General features: G+C 41.6%; 1 protein-coding gene across 1 annotated transcript in view; it reads right to left on the reverse strand.

Annotated features, from left to right (window-relative positions):
* LOC126456207 (uncharacterized) overlaps positions 1–23,135 on the reverse strand; it is a 44,598-nt gene that overhangs the window by 13,681 nt on the left and 7,782 nt on the right. The window contains exon 2 of the mRNA XM_050091961.1: positions 18,723–18,822. Coding sequence (XP_049947918.1) covers positions 18,723–18,822 — 100 coding nt within the window. The remainder of the gene's footprint in view (positions 1–18,722; positions 18,823–23,135) is intronic.

A 23,135-nucleotide genomic window follows, 5' to 3' on the forward strand; every position in this document is an offset into this window, starting at 1 on the left:
TTCGACTACACGTTCTTTGTAGTTATAGAGCTACAACTTTTTACATTTTTGTATTTTTATTTGTTCACAAAGATCTACATTACAGTAAGACTTGTGAACACTGTAAAGCTAAGACTGTCGCATATGATATGGTTGATCATTATCCACAGATAAGGTACAAGACAAAAGACAAACGATTATCTTTTAGGAACTGTAAATTATCACAGACCTTGAGAATTTGAAAACGTGAAAAGCCCCCATATGTTTTAATCAGAACGCATAAATGTCATGGTAATGAATCAAACAGAGCTTGGGTATGCTACGACAAAAATGCATGCATTAGGTTTGCATTTAAATACATAAATCCTTAACAGTAAGAGATGGAGGATTGTTGAATCAACTTCATCCCATATTGATCAAAACTACATCTCATGCGAAGGTAAAAGTAATAAAAACTTTTGCAGCCATCGTTCTACAAAAAAGAATTGCGTATCTCTTTCCGCAATTGTCTGCGTGTTACATTGGCTCTTGGAGTTCGCCGATGTGGAGACAGAACCTTGTGACTTAAAATTTATGATATGCAGTGCTTGTTGCCCTTGATACGTAGATTCCGACACAGTTTACTCGATCGAGTTCCTCCATATGCCGGTGTATTTGACATTCGTCTTGCTGCTTAAATTGTAATAACCGTAAAAGCACCAACGTGTCTCCATTATGTTAAATGTTAGACAAAGATAAATAAATAATGGTGTGTGTTTTCAGGACAGTGTCTCAACGGATTCTGACAGGATATATAACAAAAAACAATATTTCATCATACAATTATATTAACTTCCTAATATATTTGGATCAAAACAGTACAACACATATTGATAACTTTGTTATAGAAAAAATTTAACTCAAGCAAATAAATATGTATGCAATTAGTTATCGACTCTCAGATTATGAAGTGCAGGTAATTAGAATAAATGGGACATTGTCACAGTACTGAGAAATCACTCTGGTAACCGGTTAGAAAAATTTAACGATTCTAGTAAGGAGCATATGAAGTAATTGAAGAAGGAAGACATCTGTAACACTTACTGGCAACGAAAGATCGACGCCACGTTTAACGTATTTCAAATACGTATGTATCGATATTTGAAAGTGATTTTCCCAGCACATTAATTAGGAAAGACATTAAATAGCTTACAAAGAGCCATGGATCTCTAATAAGATTATATTATCTCATAAATACAAAATGAAAATTTATAAACAAGAAACAGAGCAAACAAAGTTAGCACAACAAAATTATATACCTATTGATTTGAATGGAGCGGTTTCACATCTACATATATATGGACACTCTGCAAATCACATTTAAGTGTCTGGAAGAAGGTGATTCACAGGTAACAGATATTAAAAACTATCATTTGCTATTCTCGCAAAGACTGTAGTATGATAAAGTTCAGCAAAAAAGTCAAAGTAAAGTATCGAGAAAGCAACTTCCTTAAAATTTAGTAATCTGATTCTCTCACACACTTCATCACCTGAAGTTAAGAAAATAGTAACCTGTCTCTAAAACAAAACCGATACGGAGCTGATAGTCTTGTCAATAAAGTTCCAAACAATGGCTCTGAGCACTATGGGACTTAACATCTGTGGTCATCAGTCCCCTAGAACTTAGAACTACTTAAACCTAACTAACCTAAGGACATCACACACATCCATGCCCGAGGCAGGATTCGAACCTGCGACCGTAGTAGTCGCGCGGTTCCGGACTGAGCGCCTGAACCGCTAGACCACCGCGGCCGGCAATAAAGTTCCAGAGATGCGTAATATAGTAAGCATCATACTCTCTAAGAGATTTAATTCATCATTAAATCAGGATATACTTTTCATATAGATTAACATATGTAATAATTAATCCCGATTATAAGAGAAATGATAAGAGTTAGTAATTACTGATTTGTTTCATTGCTGAAGTCTTTTTAAAATTTTTTGAGAAAGTAATTTACTCTAGAAAATACTACTCCATCTCGGTAATAACAATATATTTTGCAGTTATTAATTTTGATTTCAAAACAGATACTAAACTGATAGTGCTATAAATATGTCACTCGCCATAGTTTACAAGGATTCAATAAAAAAAGAGCACCATTCAGTGTTTTCTGTGAACTGTCCAAGACGTTTGGCGTATAAATCACTTCATTTTGTTAGAAGAAATAGTGTGCAGCTAAAACTTGCCTCTCATCATACGTAACAAAAAGAAATACAGAAAAATGTATGTCACACTTCATTGATAATAGACTGCATGTATTTTTATGATGATTATTGAAGACAATTTAGATTATAGAAATAACATATTTTTAGAGCTTCTTAAACCACACAGATCATCAAAATCATCTTCTACATATACATGGATAGTCTGCAAATCACATTCAAGTGCCTGGAAGAGGGTTCATCGAACCACCTTCAAAATTCTCTATTATTCCAATCTCGTATAGCGCGCGGGGAGAATGAACACCTATATCTTCCCGTACGAGCTCTGATTTCTCTTATTTTATCGTAGTGATCGTTCCGCCCAATGGAGGTCGGTGTCAACAAAATATTTTCGTATTCGGACGAGAAAGTTGGTAACTGGGGCTTCGTGAGAAGATTATTTTAATGATTTCCAGCCCAAATCCTGTATCATTCCTGTGACACTCTCTCCCATATTTCGCGATAATACAAAACGAGTTGCCTTTCTTTGAACTTTTTCGATGTACTCCGTCAGTCCTACCTGGTAAGGATCCCACAACGCGCAGCAGTATTCTAAAAGAGGACGGCCAAGCGTAGTGTAGGTAGTCTCCTTAGTAGGTCTGTTACATTTCCTAAGTGTCCTGCCAATAAAACGCAGCCTTTGGTTAGCCTTCCCCACAACATTTTCTGTGTGTTCTTTCCAATTTAAGTTGTTCGTAATTGTAATACCTAGACATTCAGTTGAATTTACGGCCTTTAGATTAGACTGATTTATCGTGTAACCGAAGTTTAAAGAGTTCCTTTTAGCACTCATGTGGATGACGTCACACTTTTCGTTATTTAGGGTCAACTGACACTTTTCGCACCATTAAGATATTTTTTCTAAATCGTTTTACAGTTTGTTTTGATCTTCTGATGACTTTATTAGTCGACAAGCGACAGTGTCATCTGCAAACAACCGAAGACGGCTGCTCAGATTGTCTCCAGAAACGTTAATATGGATAAGGGACAGCAAAGGGCCTGTAACACTACCTTGGGGAACGCCAGAAATCACTTCTGTTTCACTCGATGACTTTCCGTCAATCACTACGAACTGTGACCTATCTGACAGGAAATCGCAAATTCAGTCACATAACCGAGACGATATTCCATAAGGACGCAATTTTACTACGAGCCGCTTGTGTGGTACAGTGTCAAAAGCCTTCCGGAAATCCAGGAATACGGAATCGATCTGAAATCCCTTATCAATAGCACTCAGCACTTCATGTGAATAAAGAGCTAGTTGTGTTTCACAGGAGCGATGTTTTATAAACCCATGTTGACTGTGTGTCAATAGACCGTTTCCTTCGAGGTAATTCATAATGTTCGAACACAAATATGTTCCAAAATCCCGCTGCATATCGACGTTAACGATATGGCCCTGTAATTTATTGGATTACTCCTACTACCTTTCTTGAATATTGGTGTGACCTGTGCAACTTTCCAGTCTTTGGCTACGGATCTTTCGTCGAGCGAACGGTTGTATATGATTGTTAAATATGGAGCTAATGCATCAGCATACTCCGAAAGGAACCTAATTGGTATACAATCTGGACCAGAAGACTTGCTTTTATTAACTGACTTAAGTTGCTTCACTACTCTGAGGATATTTACTTCCACGTTACTCATGTTGGCAGCTGTTCTCGATTCGAATTCTGGAATATTTACTTCGTCTTCTTTAGTGAAGGCATTGCGAAAGGCTGTGTTTAGTAACTCGGCTTTGGCAGCACTGTCTTCGATAGTATCTCCATTGTTATCGCGCGCAGAAGGCACTGATTGTTTCTTGCCGCTAACACTATTCACATACGACCAGAATCTTTTTGGATTTTCTGCCAGGTTTCGAGACAAAGTTTAGTTGTGGAAACTGTTACAGACGTCTCGCATTGAACTTCGCGCTAAGTTTCGAGCGTCTGTGTATGATGGACAATCTTGGAGATTTAGTGTCTGTTTAAATTCGGCATGTTTGTTTCGTTGTTTGTTCAACAGTGTTCTAACCCGTTTTGTGTATCAAAGAGGATCAGCTCCGTCGTTTGTTAGTTTATTTGGTACAAACCTCTCAATTGCTGCCGATACTATATCTCAGAATTTAAGCCACATCTGGTCTACACTTATATTATTAATTTGGAATGAGTGGAGATTGTCTCTCAGGAAGGCGTCGAGCATATTTCTATCTGCTTTTTTGAATAGGTATATGTTTCGCTTATTGTTCGAGGATTTGGGGATTACAATATTCAGTCTTGCTACGACACCCCTGTGTTCACTAGTCCCTATATCGGTTTTGATGCTGGTTATTAACTCCGGATTACTTGTTGCTAAGAGGTCAAGTATGTTTTCACAACCGTTTACTATTCGCGTGGCCGGCAGCGGTGGTTTCGCGGTTCTAGGCGCGCAGTCCGGAACCGCGCGACTGCTACGGTCGCAGGTTCGAATCCTGCCTTGGGCATGGATGTGTGTGATGTCCTTAGGTTAGTTAGGTTTAAGTAGTTCTAAGTTCTAGGGGACTGATGACCACAGCTGTTAAGTCCCATAGTGCTCAGAGCCATTTTTGAACTATTCGCGTGGGCTCATGAACTAACTGCTCGAAATAATTTTCAGAGAATGCATTTAGCACAATTTCGGATGATATTTTATGCGTACCTACGGAATTAAACATATATTTTCGCCAACATATCGAGGATAAATCAAAGTCACCACCAACTATTATCGTATGAGTCAGGTACGTGTTTGAAATCAAACTCAAGTTTTCTTTGAACCTTTCAGCAACTGTATCATCTGAACTGGGAGGTCGGTAGAAGGATCCAGTTGTTATTTTATTCCGGTTGCCAACAATAACCTGTGCCCACACTGACTCACAGGAAGTATCTACTTCAATTTCGCGACAATTTTAACTACTTCTAACAGCAACAAACACGCCACCGCCAACCGTGTTTAGGCTATCTTTTCGGAACACCGTTAGGTTCTTCGCAAAAATTTCGGCTGAGCTTATATCCGGCTTTAGCCAGCTTTCAGTGCCTATAACGATTTGAGCATCAGTGCTTTCTATTAGCACTTGGAGCTCTGGTCCTTCCCAACACAGCTACGACAATTTACAACTGTTATACCAATGGTTTCTGTATCTATGTTCTTCCTGTGTTCAGCCTGCACCTTTTGTGATTGAAGCCCATCTTGTGTTTTCCCGAGACCCTCTAACCTAAAAAACCGCCCAGTCCATGCCACACAGTTCCTGCTACCCGTGTAGCCGCCTCGTGCGTATTGTGGACACCTGACCTGCTCAGCGGAACCCGAAACCCAACCACCCTTTGGCGCTAGTCGAAGAATCTGCAGCCTACACGGTCTGAGCCTCTGATTCAGACCCTCCACTCGGCTCTGTACCAGAGGTCCGCAGTCGGTCCTGTCGACTGTGCTGCAAATGGTCAGCTCTGCTTTCATCTTGCAAGCAAGACTGGCAGCCTTTACCACTTCTGTTAGCCGCTCGAAACCAGAGAGAATCTCTTCTGATCCAAAGCGACACACATCATTGGTACCGACGTGAGCAACCACCTGCAGTTGGCTGCACCCTGTGCTCTTCATGTCATCTGGGAGGACCCTTTACACATCTGGAATGACTCCACCCGGTATGCACACGGATTGGACATTGTTTTTCTTACCCTCCTTGTCAGCCAAGTCCCTAAGGGGCCCCATAACGCGCCTGACGCTGGAGCTCCCAACTACCAATAGTCCCACCCTCTGCGATTGCCCGGATCTTGCAGGCTGAGTGGTTTCCTCTAAAACGGGACAGGCGACAGCATCATGCTCAGCGACAGTGTCAGCCACAGACAGCACCTGGAACCTGTTTGTCAGACAAACCGGGGAGGCCTTACGTGCGGCCGCCTGGGAAGTCTTTCACCGCCTGCTTCGCCCCGGGGCGACCTCCCACTCGACCACAGGTGAGCGGTCAGTACGAGGAGTAACTGGGCTGGCCATCGGTGAGGACCGATCGGAGGACTCTGACGCGCTGGACGTCCGTTGGATCCTCACGGCCGGCCCACAACAGTGGTGCCCATCCACTGCAGCCTCAAGCTGTGTAACCAAAGCCATCACAGCCTGAAGTTGAGAGCGAAGTGTCACCAACTGGACTCGCGTCCGCACGCAACAATCGCAGTCCCTGTCCATACCAAAGACCGTGGAAAACTAAACTACGCAGATAAACGGACTATTGCCACGTGCTGCGCAACTCTAATGTAGACCCTGACGAAAACGCATGAACTGTGTCTAGTGATATGCAGATATTCAAGAACCTAACTACCGAAGCACTCAGATAAAAACTAAATAATTTGCCCCTGATAAGGAACTTGTAATATGTCACAAAATCAGTTTACTTTCTGACGCAAACGAAAACACGAGAACTGTGGCTATTAGATTTTAAATTTACACGCAGTAACGCAAGAAACTAAACTACTAAAGCACACAGATGATATAATAAAACTCCTTCCTGGTTAGCAACTCGTAAATGTCACAAAAGCATGGTCTGTGCGGCTGGTCCCGGCGGAGGATTGAGTCCTCCCTCAGGCATGGGTGTGTGTGTTTGTCCTCAGGATATTTTAGGTTAAGTAGTGTGTAAGCTTAGGTACTGATGACCTTAGCAGTTAAGTCCCAAAAGATTTCACAAACATTTGAACATTTTTTTGTCACAAAAGCGGTTTACTTATCTGTTGCTGCATCTGTCGCGGTCGGCTACTACTGCCTGACTTTAGCTCAAAAAGGATTAATAATGCTGCTATCAGACTCTGTGATCACTTGTCCAAGGGTATTAACTGCCTGACACGTAAACTAAATTAGAACTAGGTTCTTATGGGTAACTCTTTCTGAACCATTACGAAACTAAACCACGAACCATGGACCTTGCTGTTGATGGAATGGTTTGCATGCCTCAGCGATAAAGATAGCCGTACCGTATGTACAACCACAAGTGACGGGTATCTATTGAGAGGCCAGACAAACATGTGGTTCCTGAAGAGGAACCTTTGCAGTAATTGCACCGGCAACTGTCTCAATGACAAACTGGTCTGGCTTGTATCATCAACCAGAATAGTCTTGCTGTGCTAGTACTGCGAATGGCTGGGAGCAAGTGGACACTAAAGCCGTAATTTTTCCTGAGTGCATGCAGCTCTATTGTATGGTTAAATAATGGTAGTAACCTCTTTAGTAAAATGTTCTGGATGTAAAATACAGGGTTATTACAAATGATTGAAGCGATTTCACAGCTCTACAACAACTTTATTGTTTGAGATATTTTCACAATGCTTTGCACACACATACAAAAACTCAAAAAGTTTTTTTAGGCATTCACAAATGTTCGATATGTGCCCCTTTAGTGATTTGGCAGACATCAAGCCGATAATCAAGTTCCTCCCACACTCGGCGCAGCATGTCCCCATCAATGAGTTCGAAAGCATTGTTGATGCGACCTCGCAGTTCTGGCACGTTTCTTGGTAGAGGAAGTTTAAACACGGAATCTTTCACATCACTATGCGTGAAACTTGCCCGCACGCGTTCAACTGTTTCTTCGCTCACTGCAGGCCGACCCGTTGATTTCCCCTTACAGAGGCATCCAGAAGCTTTAAACTGCGCATACCATCGCCGAATGGAGTTAGCAGTTGGTGGATCTTTGTTGAACTTCGTCCTGAAGTGTCGTTGCCCTGTTACGACTGACTGATGTGACTGCATTTCAAGCATGACATACGCTTTCTCGGCTCCTGTCGCCATTTTGTCACACTGCGCTCTCGAGCGCTCTGGCGGCAGAAACCTGAAGTGCGGCTTCAGCCGAATAAAACTTTATGAGTTTTTCTACGTATCTGTAGTGTGTCGTGACCATATGTCAATGAATGGAGCTACAGTGAATTTATGAAATCGCTTCAATCATTTGTAATAGCCCTGTAGTCTTGATTCGCGTCTCCGGTTGGGGACTACTCAGGAGTATGTCGTCATAAGTAGACACAAAATGGTGTTCTACGAGTAGGTCTGTGGAATGTTAGATCCCTTAATCGGATAAGGAAGTTAGAAAATTTAAAAAGGGAAGCGGATAGGTTGAAATTATATGTAGTGGGAGTCAGTGAGTTCGGTGTCAGGAGGAACAGGACCTCTGTCAAGGGGAATACAGGGTCATAAACACAAAATCAAACAGGGGTAGTACAGCCATAGTATACGCGTTATCGTAGCCAAGATAGATACTAAGCCAACACTCATCAAATAGTATTAGTTTATAAAAAAGCTAGCTCTGCAGACGATGAAGAGATTGATGAAATGAAAGACGAGATAAGAAAACAGAACTTATTCAGATAGTTAAAGGGGAAGCAAATTTTATTGTGATGGGGGACAGGAATTCGATATTAGGAAAAGGAGCAGATGGAAAAATAACACGTGAACATTGATTGGGGGAAAAAAGAATGAAATAGAAAGCAGCCTAGAAGAAATTTGCACAGAGGACAATTTAATCATGGCTAAGACTTGGTTTAAGAATCGAGAAAGAAAGTTGTATTTGTGGAAGAAATCTGGAGACACCTGAAGTTTTCATATTGATTATATACTAGTAAGTGATTTCGGAATCATATTTGTAATTGTAAGACATATCCAGTTGCCAGATGTTGACTCTGCCCACAATTTATTAGTTATGAACAATAGATAAACACTGAAGAAATAGCAAAGAGTAAGAACAATATATCGTGGAAAGAGGCACATGAACATGTAACTAACTAACCAACTAAGTGCCCGCCTCTGCGAGACTGGCTGAATTTGACACAAAAAATTGGCACTCAGTATGTCAACGACAGTGTCCACTACTTGCGGATAGTGGTTAATGGAAACCCACCCAACAGCACATGTACACAAGGACACAACGTCGAACAGACTTGGTATGACTCACCGGTGTCGATGCTACGTGGCTTAACCTCATAAATACTCGGGGCTGTGAAGAGGACACATTCGCAAAATCGGCTGCTGGAAGTAGAAATGAAGAATTAGACTTAAATAGAGAAATGTATGGGATATCTTACTTGGTCCATGATGTCGTGGGCGCCCCAGCAGTACAGAAAAATCTGAGTGCTCGGCATGGGAAGCCATGTGACACACTTGAAAATAGTGCTGTTGCTCGGACTCTGCAAAGAAACGGAAGTACAATCCTGATTTTATGCTACATCTAAACAGAAACTATGCATGTCTCTTTGTTCAACAAACTACACCATCAATGCAATTTTAGTACATCTGCAAATGGGCTTTTGTATGAAGAGCTAATTTTAATGGTACTTTGCGTGTCTATCTAGTGCTTATGGTTTAGTAGTTTGTGCGTTCAGCAGAAAAGACACGAAATAAGGCACTACTGAAACACTAGAAATTGTACGAACATTACACACACACATACACACAGGGGGAGAGAGAGAGAAAGAAAGAGAGAATTTAAGCCATTAAGATAGTATGCAAGAAATGCGAAAGCAGCAGAAGTAATCAAAACACGATTTCACTTTGAAATGCGAATAAATGCATGGTAGTAGTGACTACATGGTGTGGAAATGGGCGTGAATGATTGTAAAGGAGTTACCAATATAGGGAATGCTATGACAACATTAAATACCTTAGCTCCACTGGTACCAAAGAATTCCAAAGGAGAAATTTGTGATGGAACAAGACCATTTTTGTGTCCTCTCTACTGTATTTTGCTGTATCGTCATATTAGAAGCTGTATGTAGCACTCACTGCGGCAGATGGGTAGAAAATGGGCCAAAACCTTAGAAAATTCCTCCATTGGACCATGAAATATGACATTCGTAGGATGTCTGACAGTTCATTCTCATACAGTGACGACAGGCCTCGTCTGTTGGAAGGTCCTGATTGTCCGCAGATGTATACTATTCTGTGGACTGAACACTCGTATTTATTTGCTCAGTTCCAGCTACTGTTAAACCAGATTACTTTCAACTGTTTGGGGCAACGCAGGCAATGGTGTGGCGATTGACGAAATTTCGATAAGGTAGCGCAATGCGGCACTATTTGTCCAAAGGAAAAGGACTAGGAATGTGTTGCGTCACGAGAGGATGACAGAGAGGGTTATGGGAAATTATGTCGTGCAGGAAAAATTTAATGTTCCTTGATACTAACTTGTCAGTTAAACGAATTCATCGCAGCGTGTTTTGGCCTCGGTGACTCTTAACTTGAACAAATAATATAGTTTATTGAATAAACGCAAAATCAAGTCGAACTCTCTGTGTACCCCTAGATTAGTTTCGGACTTTTCCCAACTTCTACTGGTTTAATACAACTGGATGCGTATCATCGGTATATCGACTGTACATTGAATTCAGTAACTATTTGTCATTTTGCAAGTAGCCGAATTGGGAAATGCTGTGCTACAACTACATGTAAAACTGTGCAAATGTGTGTGCAATATCTGCGTGATATTGTGTCTAGGAGCTTCTGATCGCAGCTACAACATTTCAGCACGTCGAATTACATATGATAAACATCTTTTATTCCATAAAACTTCTGAGGCAGTTTTTTATTTGTTTATATCGCCTCTGGGCAGCAATTACTACACAGTTAGCAGTAGTTACAACAGTACCAGATTAACAAAATTCCAGATTTCACAGTAGAATAGTAATGAGAGTCTGATTACAAACATAAGTTCCCAACGTAAAATAAAAACACAATATGACGAGTAACACACAGCCAAAAGTAGTTAAATACTGACAACTTAAGAGAATTGTAAATTTCGCAATAGAACAATGATGAAAGTTAGAAGTACAAATATAAGTTAGTGATGTAAAATACGAACACAAAATTACGACCCTGTTATCGAGCCAAGCTGGTTCCATGTGAAGACGAGATCCGTAGCAACGTATTGTTTAAAGCTGGATACAGGCGACTTTTAAATAGTTCACGAGAAAATTGTACTTACATATGTCATACCAGTGAAATAACGCTTGTCACTTGTATGTATGGGGTACCCCTAGCAACCAATTTCCTCTTCAGGAACGCCAAAGCGGCAGTCTGCTTTATACACGTGAATATAATGTGGTTCAGACCTGCCACTGCCGTTTTGTCCCTATCGCTGTGTCCAGAAGTGATAATTTTTAACTGGTTTAGGTGGACGGATTAACACCTACGTCCCAGCCTCGTGCGAATGATAGAAGTCGCATGACGTATACTAAGTTTCACAAAGGAGAACCGTGGCTGAGAACAGACGTTCGGTTGTATGGTCGCAATGTGTCAGCCCTTATAGTGATGGGATATGTCCCTTTCACAGTTACAGTCGTGATAAACAGCTTCCTTAATCGCCGATTTGAGACCAGTATAATGGAGAGGTGTTGAGTAACTGTCCTTCCGTAATGCATCTCTAGGTGAGGCGATCGACAGTTTCATTATTGAGAATGCTTTTCTTTCATTCAGAGTGAACAGATATCTATTCACAATGCGTGTCTAAGTCATGTTTGTCTCTTTATCAAATACTGAACCGCAGTATGCTTTATAAGGTCGGGGGGTCAATACGGGTTTGAATGTCTGTGTGCCATAATAGAAAGCCTCTATGGAGCCAGTAACTCCGCCATGTGGACAGATGATTCAGGTGAAAGTGCGAACGTTTGTTGGGTGCTGTTAGACAGACTGAAGCAAGCCTACTGTGGCCAATGTCGGGTTTGGAAATGCTCTAAGTCGAAACTGATGTTCGACCCCTTTCTGAAACCGCTGTGGACTAGTTAGTTCGTTTCGCTTCTTCGTGAGGTGTCTGTGTTACAGTCCGTAACTGAACTATCGTTTAAAGGAAGGCACAATCAGATAGCAAAGATCGACTGTTAAAGCTTTTCGGCCTCTTGTTGACTTATTGTCTGCTGGTTTCTTTTTCACAATCTCAGACCGACGAGTGGCTGACGTTGTGGAAGATTGGCCCTTCAGTGCCGCTGGCCGACCAGAACCAATTGTACACCGTCCGCAACAACCAAAGCACCTTGGAAACTTGGTAGGTCCTATGTTTCTTCAAGTATGATAATCCCAATTCAAGGCACACAAATACCATTTTCCCGAATGAAATAACGTTACATAATATTGTGTGACTTCTCTGTAGGTGCAGTCGTGTCTTAATTTGACAAATATAATATGTGAATGAAATGTAGCTCTCATTTGACAATTGCTACGTGTATAGTAGCGTCGCTTGAGAAAACGAAAGAGCTAGAGACTCCCGATTATATACTTCATAACCAAACTGATCCCCACCATGAACCATGAGATTTGCCGTTGGTCGAGAGGCTTGCGTACCTCAACGATACAGATAGCCGTACCGTAGGTACAACCACAACAGAGGGGTATCTGTTGAGAGGCCAGACAAACGTCTGGTTCCTGAAGAGGAGCAGCAGCCTTTTCAGTAGTTGCAGGGGCAACAGTCAGGATGACTGACTGATCTGGCCTTTTAACACTAACCAAAACGGCCTTGCTGTGCTGGTACTGCGAACGGTTGAAAGCAAGGGGAAACTACAGTGGTAATTTTTCCCGAGGGCATGCAGCTTTACTGTTTGGTTAAATGATGATGGCGACCTCTTGGGTGAAATATTACGGAGGTAAAATAGTCCCCCATTTGGATCTCCGGGCGGGAACTACTCAAGAGGACATCGTTATCAGGTGAAAGAAAACTGGCATTCTAGGGATCGGAGCGTGGAATGTCAGACCCCTTAATCGGGAAGGTAGGTTAGAAAATTTAAAAAGGGAAATGGATAGGTTAAAGTTAGATATGGTGGGAATCAGTGAAGTTTGGTGGCAGGAGGAACAAGACTTCAGGTCAGGTGAATACAGGGTTACAAATACAAAATCAAATAGGGGTAACGCAGGAGTAGGTTTAATAATGAATAGGAAAATAGGAATGTGGGTAAGCTACTACAAACAGCATAGCGAACGCATTGTTGTGGCCAAGATGGACACGAAGCCCACACCTACCACAGTAATACAAGTTTATGTGCTAACTAGCTCCGCAGATGACGAAGAGATTGATGAAATGTATGATGAGATAAAAGAAATTATTCAGATAGTGAAGAGAGACGAAAATTTAATAGTCATGGGTGACTGGAATTCGATAGTAGAAAAAGGGATAGAAGGAAACGTAGTAGATGAATATGGACTGGGGGGCGGGGGTAAGAAATGAAAGAGGAAGCCGCCTGGTAGAATTTTGCACACAGCATAACTTAATCATAGCTAATGCTTTGTTCAAGAATCATGAAAGAAGGTTGTATACATGGAAGAAGCCTGGAGATACTAGAAGGTATCAGATAGATTATATGATGGTAAGACAGAGATTTAGGAACCAGCTTTTAAACTGTAAGATATTTTCAGGGGCAGATGTGGACTCTGGCCACAATCTATTCGTTATGAACTGTAGATTAAAACTGAACAAACTGCAAAAAGGTGGGAATTTAAGGATATGGGACCTGGATAAACTGACTAAACCAGAAGTTGTACAGAGTTTAAGGGAGCGCTTAATGCAACAATTGACAGGAATGGGGAAAGAAATACAGTAGAAGAAGAATGGGTAGCTTTGAGGGATGAAGTAGTGAAGGCAGCAGAGGATCGAGTAGGTAAAAAGACGAGGGCTTGTAGAAATCCTTGGGTAATAGAAGAAATATTGAATTTAATTGATGAAAGGAGAAATTATAAAAATGCAGTAAATGAAGCAGCCAAAAAGGAATACAAACGCCCCAAAAATGAAATCGACAGGAAGTGCAAAATGGCTAAGCAGGGATGGCTAGAGGACAAATGCAAGGATACAGAGCCTTATCTAACTACGGGAAATGTAGATACTCCCTAAAGGAGAATTAAAGAGACCTTTGAAGAAAAGAGAACCACTTGTATGAATATCAGGAGCTCAGATGGAAACCCATTTCAAAGCAAAGAAGGGAAATCAGAAAGGTGGAAGGAGTATATAGAGGGTTTGTACAAGGGCGATGTACTTGAGGACAATTTATGGAAATGGAAGCGGATGTAGATGAAAATGAAATGGGAGATATGGTACTGCGTGAAGAGTATGACAGAGCACTGAAAGACCTGAGTCGAAACAAGGCCCCGGGAGTAGACAACATTCCATTAGAACTACTGACAGCCTTGGGGGAGCCTGTTCTGACAAAACTCTTACTATCTGGTGATCAAGATACAAGAGACAGGCGAAATACCCTCAGACTTCAAGAAGAATATAATAATTCGAATCCCAAAGAAAGCAGGTGTTGATAGATGTGAGAATTACCGAACTATCAGTTTAATAAGCCACGGCTGCAAAATACTAACGCGAATTCTTTACAGACAAATGGAAAAACTGGTAGAAGCCGACATCGGGGAAGATCAGTTTGGATTCCGTAGAAATGTTGAATCACGTGAGGCAATACTGACGCTACGACTTACCTTAGAAAATAGATTAAGGAAAGGCAAACCTACGTTTCTATCATTTGCAGACTTAGAGAAAGCTTTCAGAATTGATGACTGGAATACTCTCTTTCATATTCTGAAGGTGGCAGGGGTAAAATACAGGGAGCGAAAAGCTATTTACAATTTTTACAGAAACCAGATGACAGTTATAAGAGTCGACCGACATGAAAGGGAAGCAGTGGTTGGGAAGGGAGTGAGACAGGATTGTAACCTCTCCCCGACGTTATTCAATCTGTATACTGAGCAAGCAGTGAAGGAAACAAAAGAAAATTTCGGTGTCGGTATTAAAATCCACGGAGAAGAAATAAAAACTATGAGGTTCGCCGATGACATTGTAATTCTGTCAGAGACATCAAAGTTCTTGGAAGAGCAGTTGAACGAAATGGACAATGTCTTTAAACGAGGATATAAGATGAACATCAACAAAAGCAAAACGAGGATAATGGAATGTAGTCGAATTAAGTTGGGTGATGCTGAGGGAATTAGATTAGGAAATGAGACACTTAAAGTAGTAAAGGAGTTTTGCTATTTGGGAAGCTAAATAAGTGATGATGGTCTAAGTAGAGAGGATATAAAATGTAGACTGCCAATGGCAAGAAAAGCGCTTCTGAAGAAGAGAAATTTGTTAACACAGAGTATAGATTTAAGTGTCAGAAAGTCGTTTCTGAAAGTATTTGTATGGAGTGTAGCCATGTATGAAAGTGAAACATGGACAATAAATAGTTTGGACAAGAAGAGAATAGAAGCTTTCGAAATGTGGTGCTACAGAAGAATGCTGAAGATTAGATGGGTAGATCACGTAACTAATGAGGAGGTATTGAATAGGATTGGGGAGAAGAGGAGTTTGTGGTACAAGTTGGCTAGAAGAAGAGATCGGTTGGCAGGACATGTTCTGAGGCATCAAGGGATCACCAATTTAGTATTGGAGGGCAGTGTGGAGGGTAAAAATCGTAGAGGAAGACCAAGAGATGAATACATAAGCAGATTTAGAAGGATGTAGGTTGCAGTAGATACTCGGAGATGAAGAAGATTGCACAGGATAGAGTAGCATGGAGAGCTGCATCAAACCAGTCTCAGGACTGAAGACCACAACAGCAACAACACCAAAGTGATTCATGAGTTTCTGGATGCAATAATCTACCAACAGCCCTATGTATTGTAGAAATTTATCTTATGAACTTCTTATATGCTACCAGTTCCAGCATTACATTGATGCCATCTTCAATACCCACACGTCATAGTCGTAAAATCGCAATACACGGAAGGTGCCATATAACTGGATTCCTTGATGAAATCGCTATAGAACAGCTCTTGGTGGCCAGGCGACACAGGCTCTGTACTCTGATGCGAGATCACAACAATACATTCTTTCTTCAAAGAAGTTAGTTTTACAAATCATGGAAAGTTGAATGTAGGAAACACACTATGTGATCAAAAGTATCCGTACACCTGGCTAAAAATGACTTTTAAGTTCGTGGCGCCCTCCATCGGAATGCCGGAATTCATTATGGTGTTGGCCCATCCTTAGCCTTGATGACAGCTTCCGCTCCCGCAGGCATACGTTCAATCAATTGTTGGAAGGTTTCTTGGGGAATGGCAGCCCATTCTTCGTGGAGTGCTGCACTGAGGAGAGTTATCGATGTCGGACGGTGAGGCCTGACACGAAATCGGAGTTTCAAAATATCCCAAAGGTCTTCTATAGGATTCAGGTCAGAACTCTGTGCAGGCCAGTCCATTACAGGGATGTTATTGTCGTGTAACCACTCCACCATAGGCCGTGCATTATGAACAGGTGCCTGATCGTGTTGAAAGGTGCAATCGCCATCCCCGAATTGCTCTTCAACAGTGGGAAGCGAGAAGGTGCTTAAAACATCAATGTAGGTAGGCTTGTGCTGTGATAGTGCTACGCAAAACGACAGGGAGTGCAAGCCCCCTGCATGAAAAACACGACCACACCATAACACCACCGCCTCCGGATTTTATGTTGTCACTACAGACGCTGGCAGATGACGTTCAGCGGCCATTCGCCACACCCACACCCTCCCATCGGATCGCCACATTGTGTACCGTGATTCGTCACTCCACACAACGTTTTCCCACTGTTCAATAGTTCAATGTTTACACTCCCTACACCAAGCGAGGCGTCGTTTGGCATTTACCGGCGTGATGTGTGCCTTATGAGCAGCCGCTCGACCATGAAATCCAGGTTTTCTCACATTCCGCCTAGCTGTCAAAGTACTTTCAGTGGATCCTGATGCATTTTGGAATCCCTGTGTGTTGATCTTGATAGATGTCCGCCTATTGCACATTACGACCCTCTTCAACTGTCGGTGATTTCTGTCAGTCAACAGACGAGGCCGGCCTGTACGCTTTTGTACTCTACTTCTCCCTTCACGTTTCCACTTCACTATCACGTCGGAAACATTGGACAAAGTGATATTTGGAGTTTGGAAATCTCACGTACACACGTATGACACAAGGGCCACCCAATCACTTGACCACGTTCGGTCCGTGAGTTCCGCGGAGCGCCCCATTCTAATGACTACTGAGGACGCTGATGGGGAGTAACTGGCAGTAGGTGGCAGCACAATGCACCTATTATGAAAAACGTATGTTTATGGGGGTGTACGGATACTTTTAATCACGTAGTGTTTGCTTTATTTTTCCTTGAGGATCCGCAACATCGGAGGCAACGGAGTGTGAACATTCGGTGTGGGAGTATTGGAGACTACGTGTTTGGTTCTTGCTTCGTTAAAGAAACCTCAACGGGTAAAACAAGTGCAAAAAATCGTATTGTTGGAGCACACTCATTAATATCATAAGAAGCTCTCCTGTCAGTCTAGAATTCTTTGCAATAGCGACTGCAAACTTGTATCAGGCGGTGAGAAATTCTAACACCTTGTGATATAAATGTAATTTCAAGGAAGTGTTTATGACCACATTATTTGCGATTTTCCTTCTGTTGCTGTTGCGGATGTAATTTGCGGCTTAAGTGTGTTTGTCATGACGTGAAGTTATTATGTAACGTTGTTTTTATCTCAGTTCCGCGATTTACGAGTCCATTCTGTTTTATGTGCAACTTTCTTTCAAAACTGTGGCACAGCAGAATTGTTAGCGCGGTTAACTGGTGAATGAGCCTGAGACGCCACGTCCTTCACCTTCTAGTTGATGTGCCTGTCCAAACTCATGCTACCGAATGTCATTAGTTTCAGTTTTAAATTAAGATTTTCTTCACGAATGCGCTTTTGTAAGCAGACTCTATTTAGCTGCGTCAAGTTGGAGCACCCCATCGCACTGACGCGATCTTTCTGTGTAAGGCTATAGATTTCATGAACAAACCATATAAATATTAATTTTTAAATATTGTAGTTTCTCCGAAACCATTAATCGCATTTTGGGTAGTAGCGTCACACATAAGTTCCGCCTGAAAAATTTAAATTTATGTAAGTGTTTTCTTAATTATAATCGCTACGAAAAGATTTTGTACGTAGCTTTGTGAGTGTTTTTCTCAGTTTATACGGGTGAAAGATGATTTACGGTATCTTAAACGCTTCAGGAAATTTGTGAGTTGAGCGTTTTACCTGTAACACACTGTACAATAGCAAATTTTTCATTTTGTTTATAACATTCTGTTAGGAGATGGTGAATAAGTGCTATGTAGAAATTATACATAATTTCTTTGTAAATTACTCTGCATGTATTGTACATTGAATGAGTGAGAATGTAAATTTTATAATTTTTCGTAGGCTCTCTACATAACATAGGAGTGAAGTTAAAATTTACTTTCAAGCTTCTTGAATCCGTCAGAGTCTATAATAAACTGTGCACAGCTTAAAGCGGTTTCGAGGGGTGGGATTTAATCGATAACCATTTTGGAAATAATTTTGTATAACTGGAGTACTTTTTACTTAAAAAATCAAATATAATTCTGAAATTACACTAGTCGTATATCAGATAGCTATCATCAACAATTTAACAACCTTAGTGACCAATAGTACAACGTCTTCTGACAACGAAACTAGTAGAAACGTTCACTTAATAGTAGGGCATTAACTTACGTATGTTGCTTGGAACAGCGTTACTCCTGCAACCATGACGCCAAAAGTGAACTGTGTCATAACAATTGGATTCATAACAGAATCCAGGAAGCTGACAAACCTGCAACAGACAATATAGTCGCACTGCATTTTGATTTTGTGGTAAGTTCCTATGGGACCAAACTGCTGAGGTCATCGGCCCCTAGGCTTACAAACTACTTAACCTAACTTAAACTAAATTTCGCTAAGGACAACACACACACACACACACACACACACACACACACACAAACACACACACACACATGCCCGAGGGAGAACTCGAACCTCCGACGGGAGGAGCCGCGCGAACCGTGTCAAGGCACTTGAGACCGCGCGGATACACCTTGTGGCAGTCGTACTGCAGTTGCTCCTATTACAGTACATAGAAATATCACTGAAGTTTTAATGTAGTTAAAGACTCGCTGCACAGCTAGCCTCCACCTTTAGGTAAATGCTCTCATTCGCGACATCATGTTACACTAGTTTGATGGTACAGTGTTGGCCCTTCCTACTGAAATTGCATCTTGCACTTAACAAACTCCGTCCGAACAGGCCTCGGAAGACCTAACGGTACCTACCGACCGCCCTGTCATCCTTAGTCGATAGCAGTCACTGGATGTGGATATGGAGCGGCATGTGGTCAGACTTCGTTACCGGAGCCGCAACTTCTCAGTCAAGTAGCTTCTCAATAGGCTTCACAAGGGCTGAGTGCACCCAACATGCCAACAACACTTTGGAGACTCCAGACCTGGACGCTCGTCCATCAATGTGCTCGCCATTCCCGGGAGCGCTTAAATTCGATGATCTGAGGAGAACCGGTGTTACCACTGCGGCAAAATCGTTCGTGCCCTTACCAAAAATACCCTAAAAAAAGAAGGAAGGTTAGAACTTAACTTCCCATCGGCAGTGAGGTTATTAGAGACGGAGCACAAGCTTGGATTACGAAAGGTTAGGGGTGGAAATCTGCCGTGCCTTTGTGAAGTAACCAATCCGACATTTGCCTTTAACAATTTAGTGAAATAACGGAAAACCCAAATCTGTATGGCTGGACGGGTAACTGAACGGTCGTCCTCCAGATCTTGAGGCCAGTGTTCTCTGCGCCACATCCCACCATCAAATCTACGGTATGTATTGAAGTTATTTCGTTTGTTTCTTCAGCGGAAAAGGTAGGAGACAATGACAGTTATAGAATTCTGTGACGACGCTTCGGATAATCTGGCCTCGTAATTCTTCCACAATCTACAACATAGATTTAAATCATAGTAACAAGTGGTTCAATTTAGTGAACCTCTTTATATTTCGGTACGAAAAGCACGTGATGGAAGGTAAATTTTAATCAGGACTCATCAAAAGATTTTAGAAACTACATTTTGCTTCAGAGGAGTCTACTTCAATGCAAAGGAGCTTACATGATGAATACAGACGCAAAACCTGAAGGATTCACAAATATGACCTACAGCTGATGACGGCTTGAGCGAGTGAGGTAGATGATTAGTTAATAGGCTGTATTTCTCCTAAGGAAGCTCGAGTTTCCAATAACTTTTTTGTAATCCTGATTTAAGTAGTCGATGGTTTCCAATGCAACTTCAGGCGGTCAATGGAATGGCTTCATCAATAAGCCATGGACAAGGGCCCCTATACGGACGTTTGTAGCAGGGAATGTGTGGTGGTGGAGCGGGGGGGGGGGGGGGGGGGGGGGGGAGGGAGGGCAGACCCGAACACCAATGGTGACTTGTAGGTAGCCATCAAATGTTTCAGTTTCAACCCTGTTAAAAACCTTCAAAGAAAAACACCTGGTAACACAATATTATATTCTCCTTTTCCTGAGAACTAGCGGTGTTAAACAATACAGATATCGGTCGCGAAGACGATCGATGCTCATGAAACATGAAATGTATATGGCCTTTATCTCCCTATAGCTTACCCCTATTTTTCTCAGAATTTCGAAAATTCTGTACCATTTTACATTGTCGAAAGTTTTTTCCAGGTCGACAAAACCTGTGAAAGTGTCTTGATTTTTATTTAGTTTAGCTTCCGTATCAACGGCAACGTCAAAATTGCCTCTCTCGTTCCTTTACCTTTTCTAAAGCCAAACTGATCGTCATCTAGCACATCCTCAATTTTCTTTTGCATTCTTCTGTATATTATTCTTGTTAGTAACTTGGATGTATGAGCTGTTAAGCTGATTCTGCGGTAATTCTCGTACTTGCCAGCCCTTGAGATTTTCGAAATTGCGTGGATGATATTTTTCCGAAAGCCGGATGGTATCTCGCAAGACTCGTACATTGTACACACCAACATGAATAGTCGTTTTGTTCTACTTTCCCCAATGATTTTAGGAATTCTATCCCTTCTGCCTTATTTGATCTTAAGTCCTCCAAAGCTCTTTTCAATTTTGATTCTAATACAAGATCCCCTACCTCTTCTAGATCGACACCTCTTTCCTCTTCTATCACAGCATAAAAAATTTTCCCCTCATAGAGGCTTTCAATGTATTCTTTCCACCTATCCGCTCTCTCCTTTTCATTTAGCAGCGGAATTCCCGTTGCACTCTTATTGTTACCACCTTGGCTTTTAATGTCACCGAAGATTGTTTTTACATTCCTGTATTCTGAGTCTGTCCTTCCGACAATCATTTCTTTTTCGATTGCTTCACATTTATCATGCACCCATTGCGTCTTAGCTTCCCTGAACTTCCTATTTATTTCATTCCTCAGCGACTTGTATTCCTGTATTCCTGTATTCCTGAGTTTCCCGGAACATTTTTGTACTTCCTCCTTTTACCGAATAAATGAAGTTTTTCTTCTATTACACATGGTTTCTTCGCAGTTACCTTCTTTGTACCTATGTTTTCTTTCCGACTTCTGGGATGGCCCTTTTTAGAGATGCCCTTTCTTCTTCAACTGTACTGCCTACTGAGCTATTCCTTACTGTTGTATCTATAGCCTCAGAGAACTATAAGCGTATCTCGTCATTCCTTAGTACTTCTGTATCCCACTTCTTTGCGTATTGATTTATTCTGACTAATATCTTGAATTTCAGCCCACTCTTCATCATTACTACATTGTGATCTGAGTCTATATCTGCTCATGAATTCGCCTTACAATCCGGTAACTGATTTCTGAATCTCTGTCTGACCACGATGTAATCTAACTAAAATCTTCCAGTATCAGCTGGCCTTTTCCAAGTATACCTCCTCCTCTTGTGATTCTTGAACAGAGTATTCGCTATTACTACTCCTCTCTCATTCCTTGTTCCAAGCCCATATTCTCCTGTCACCCGTTCTTGTACTCCTTCCCCATACAACTGCATTCCAGTCCCCCATAACTATTAGATTTTCGGCTCCATTTTTGGTACCATATTACCCTTTCAATATCCTCATATACCTTCCCTATGTCTTCAGCTTGCGACGTCGGCATGTATACCTGAACTATCGTTGTCGGTGTTGGTTTACTGTCGATTCTATCACTGAACTGTTGACAATAATACACTCTCTGCCCTACCTTCCTATTCATAACGAATCCTACTCCCATTGTACCATTTTCTGCTGCTGTTGATATTACCCTATACTCATCTAACCAGATATCCTTGTCTATTTTCCATTTCATTACGGACACCATAACGATTCTGAGCCGTATATACATGACAGAAATTCTGACATCAGCTGCAGTCGGCCACTGAAATAAACCGAACGGCGACAGGTGAGAATTTATGCCGGACTGGGACACGAATCCACATATCTCAATCATCGCGAGCGGTCGCTTCAACCTCTTCAGCTACCCGAGCGCGCTACCTGTACATTCCAAATTCCCATATGTCGCACACTACATACGTAGTGTTCTCTCTCAATTATCCTCATTGCCCGCAACGTCACCTGGTTCCCGTAAAACCTCGAAAGAGGTCCGAAAGAACAGACACCATTAGTGATCGTGCACCCGTATACGTTAGACGAAAGAGAAATTCCGATATTAGTTGAAATCGGACGTAGAAATAAATTCAGTGGTGACAAGCGAAAATTCGTACCGGATCCGGGACCGGAACACATATTTTCGCTTATCACAATAATCACTTTAGCTGTCTAAACATACTTCCCATCCATCCTAAATTTCCACAGCTCTATTTCACACTCCACATACTTAATGTTACTGTCCATTATTCTTATTTCTCGCAGTCACACCTAATTCCCGATGGAGGTGAACAAAAAGTGCATCCGGAAGGTATCATTATTTACCATCAAGGCGCATATATTTATAAATGTGGTGTTTATTCTTTCTGACATGTATGGAACAACATGTACCATTCAATGATCATGCAGCTGGATTTATTTATTCAAACGAACGTCGGCCGAAGAACCTGGGACGAAGCCAACAGGCATTTGTCAACAAGTGCCCA

Source organism: Schistocerca serialis, chromosome 2 (assembly GCF_023864345.2).
Source record: "Schistocerca serialis cubense isolate TAMUIC-IGC-003099 chromosome 2, iqSchSeri2.2, whole genome shotgun sequence".
NCBI lineage: Eukaryota > Metazoa > Arthropoda > Insecta > Orthoptera > Acrididae > Schistocerca > Schistocerca serialis.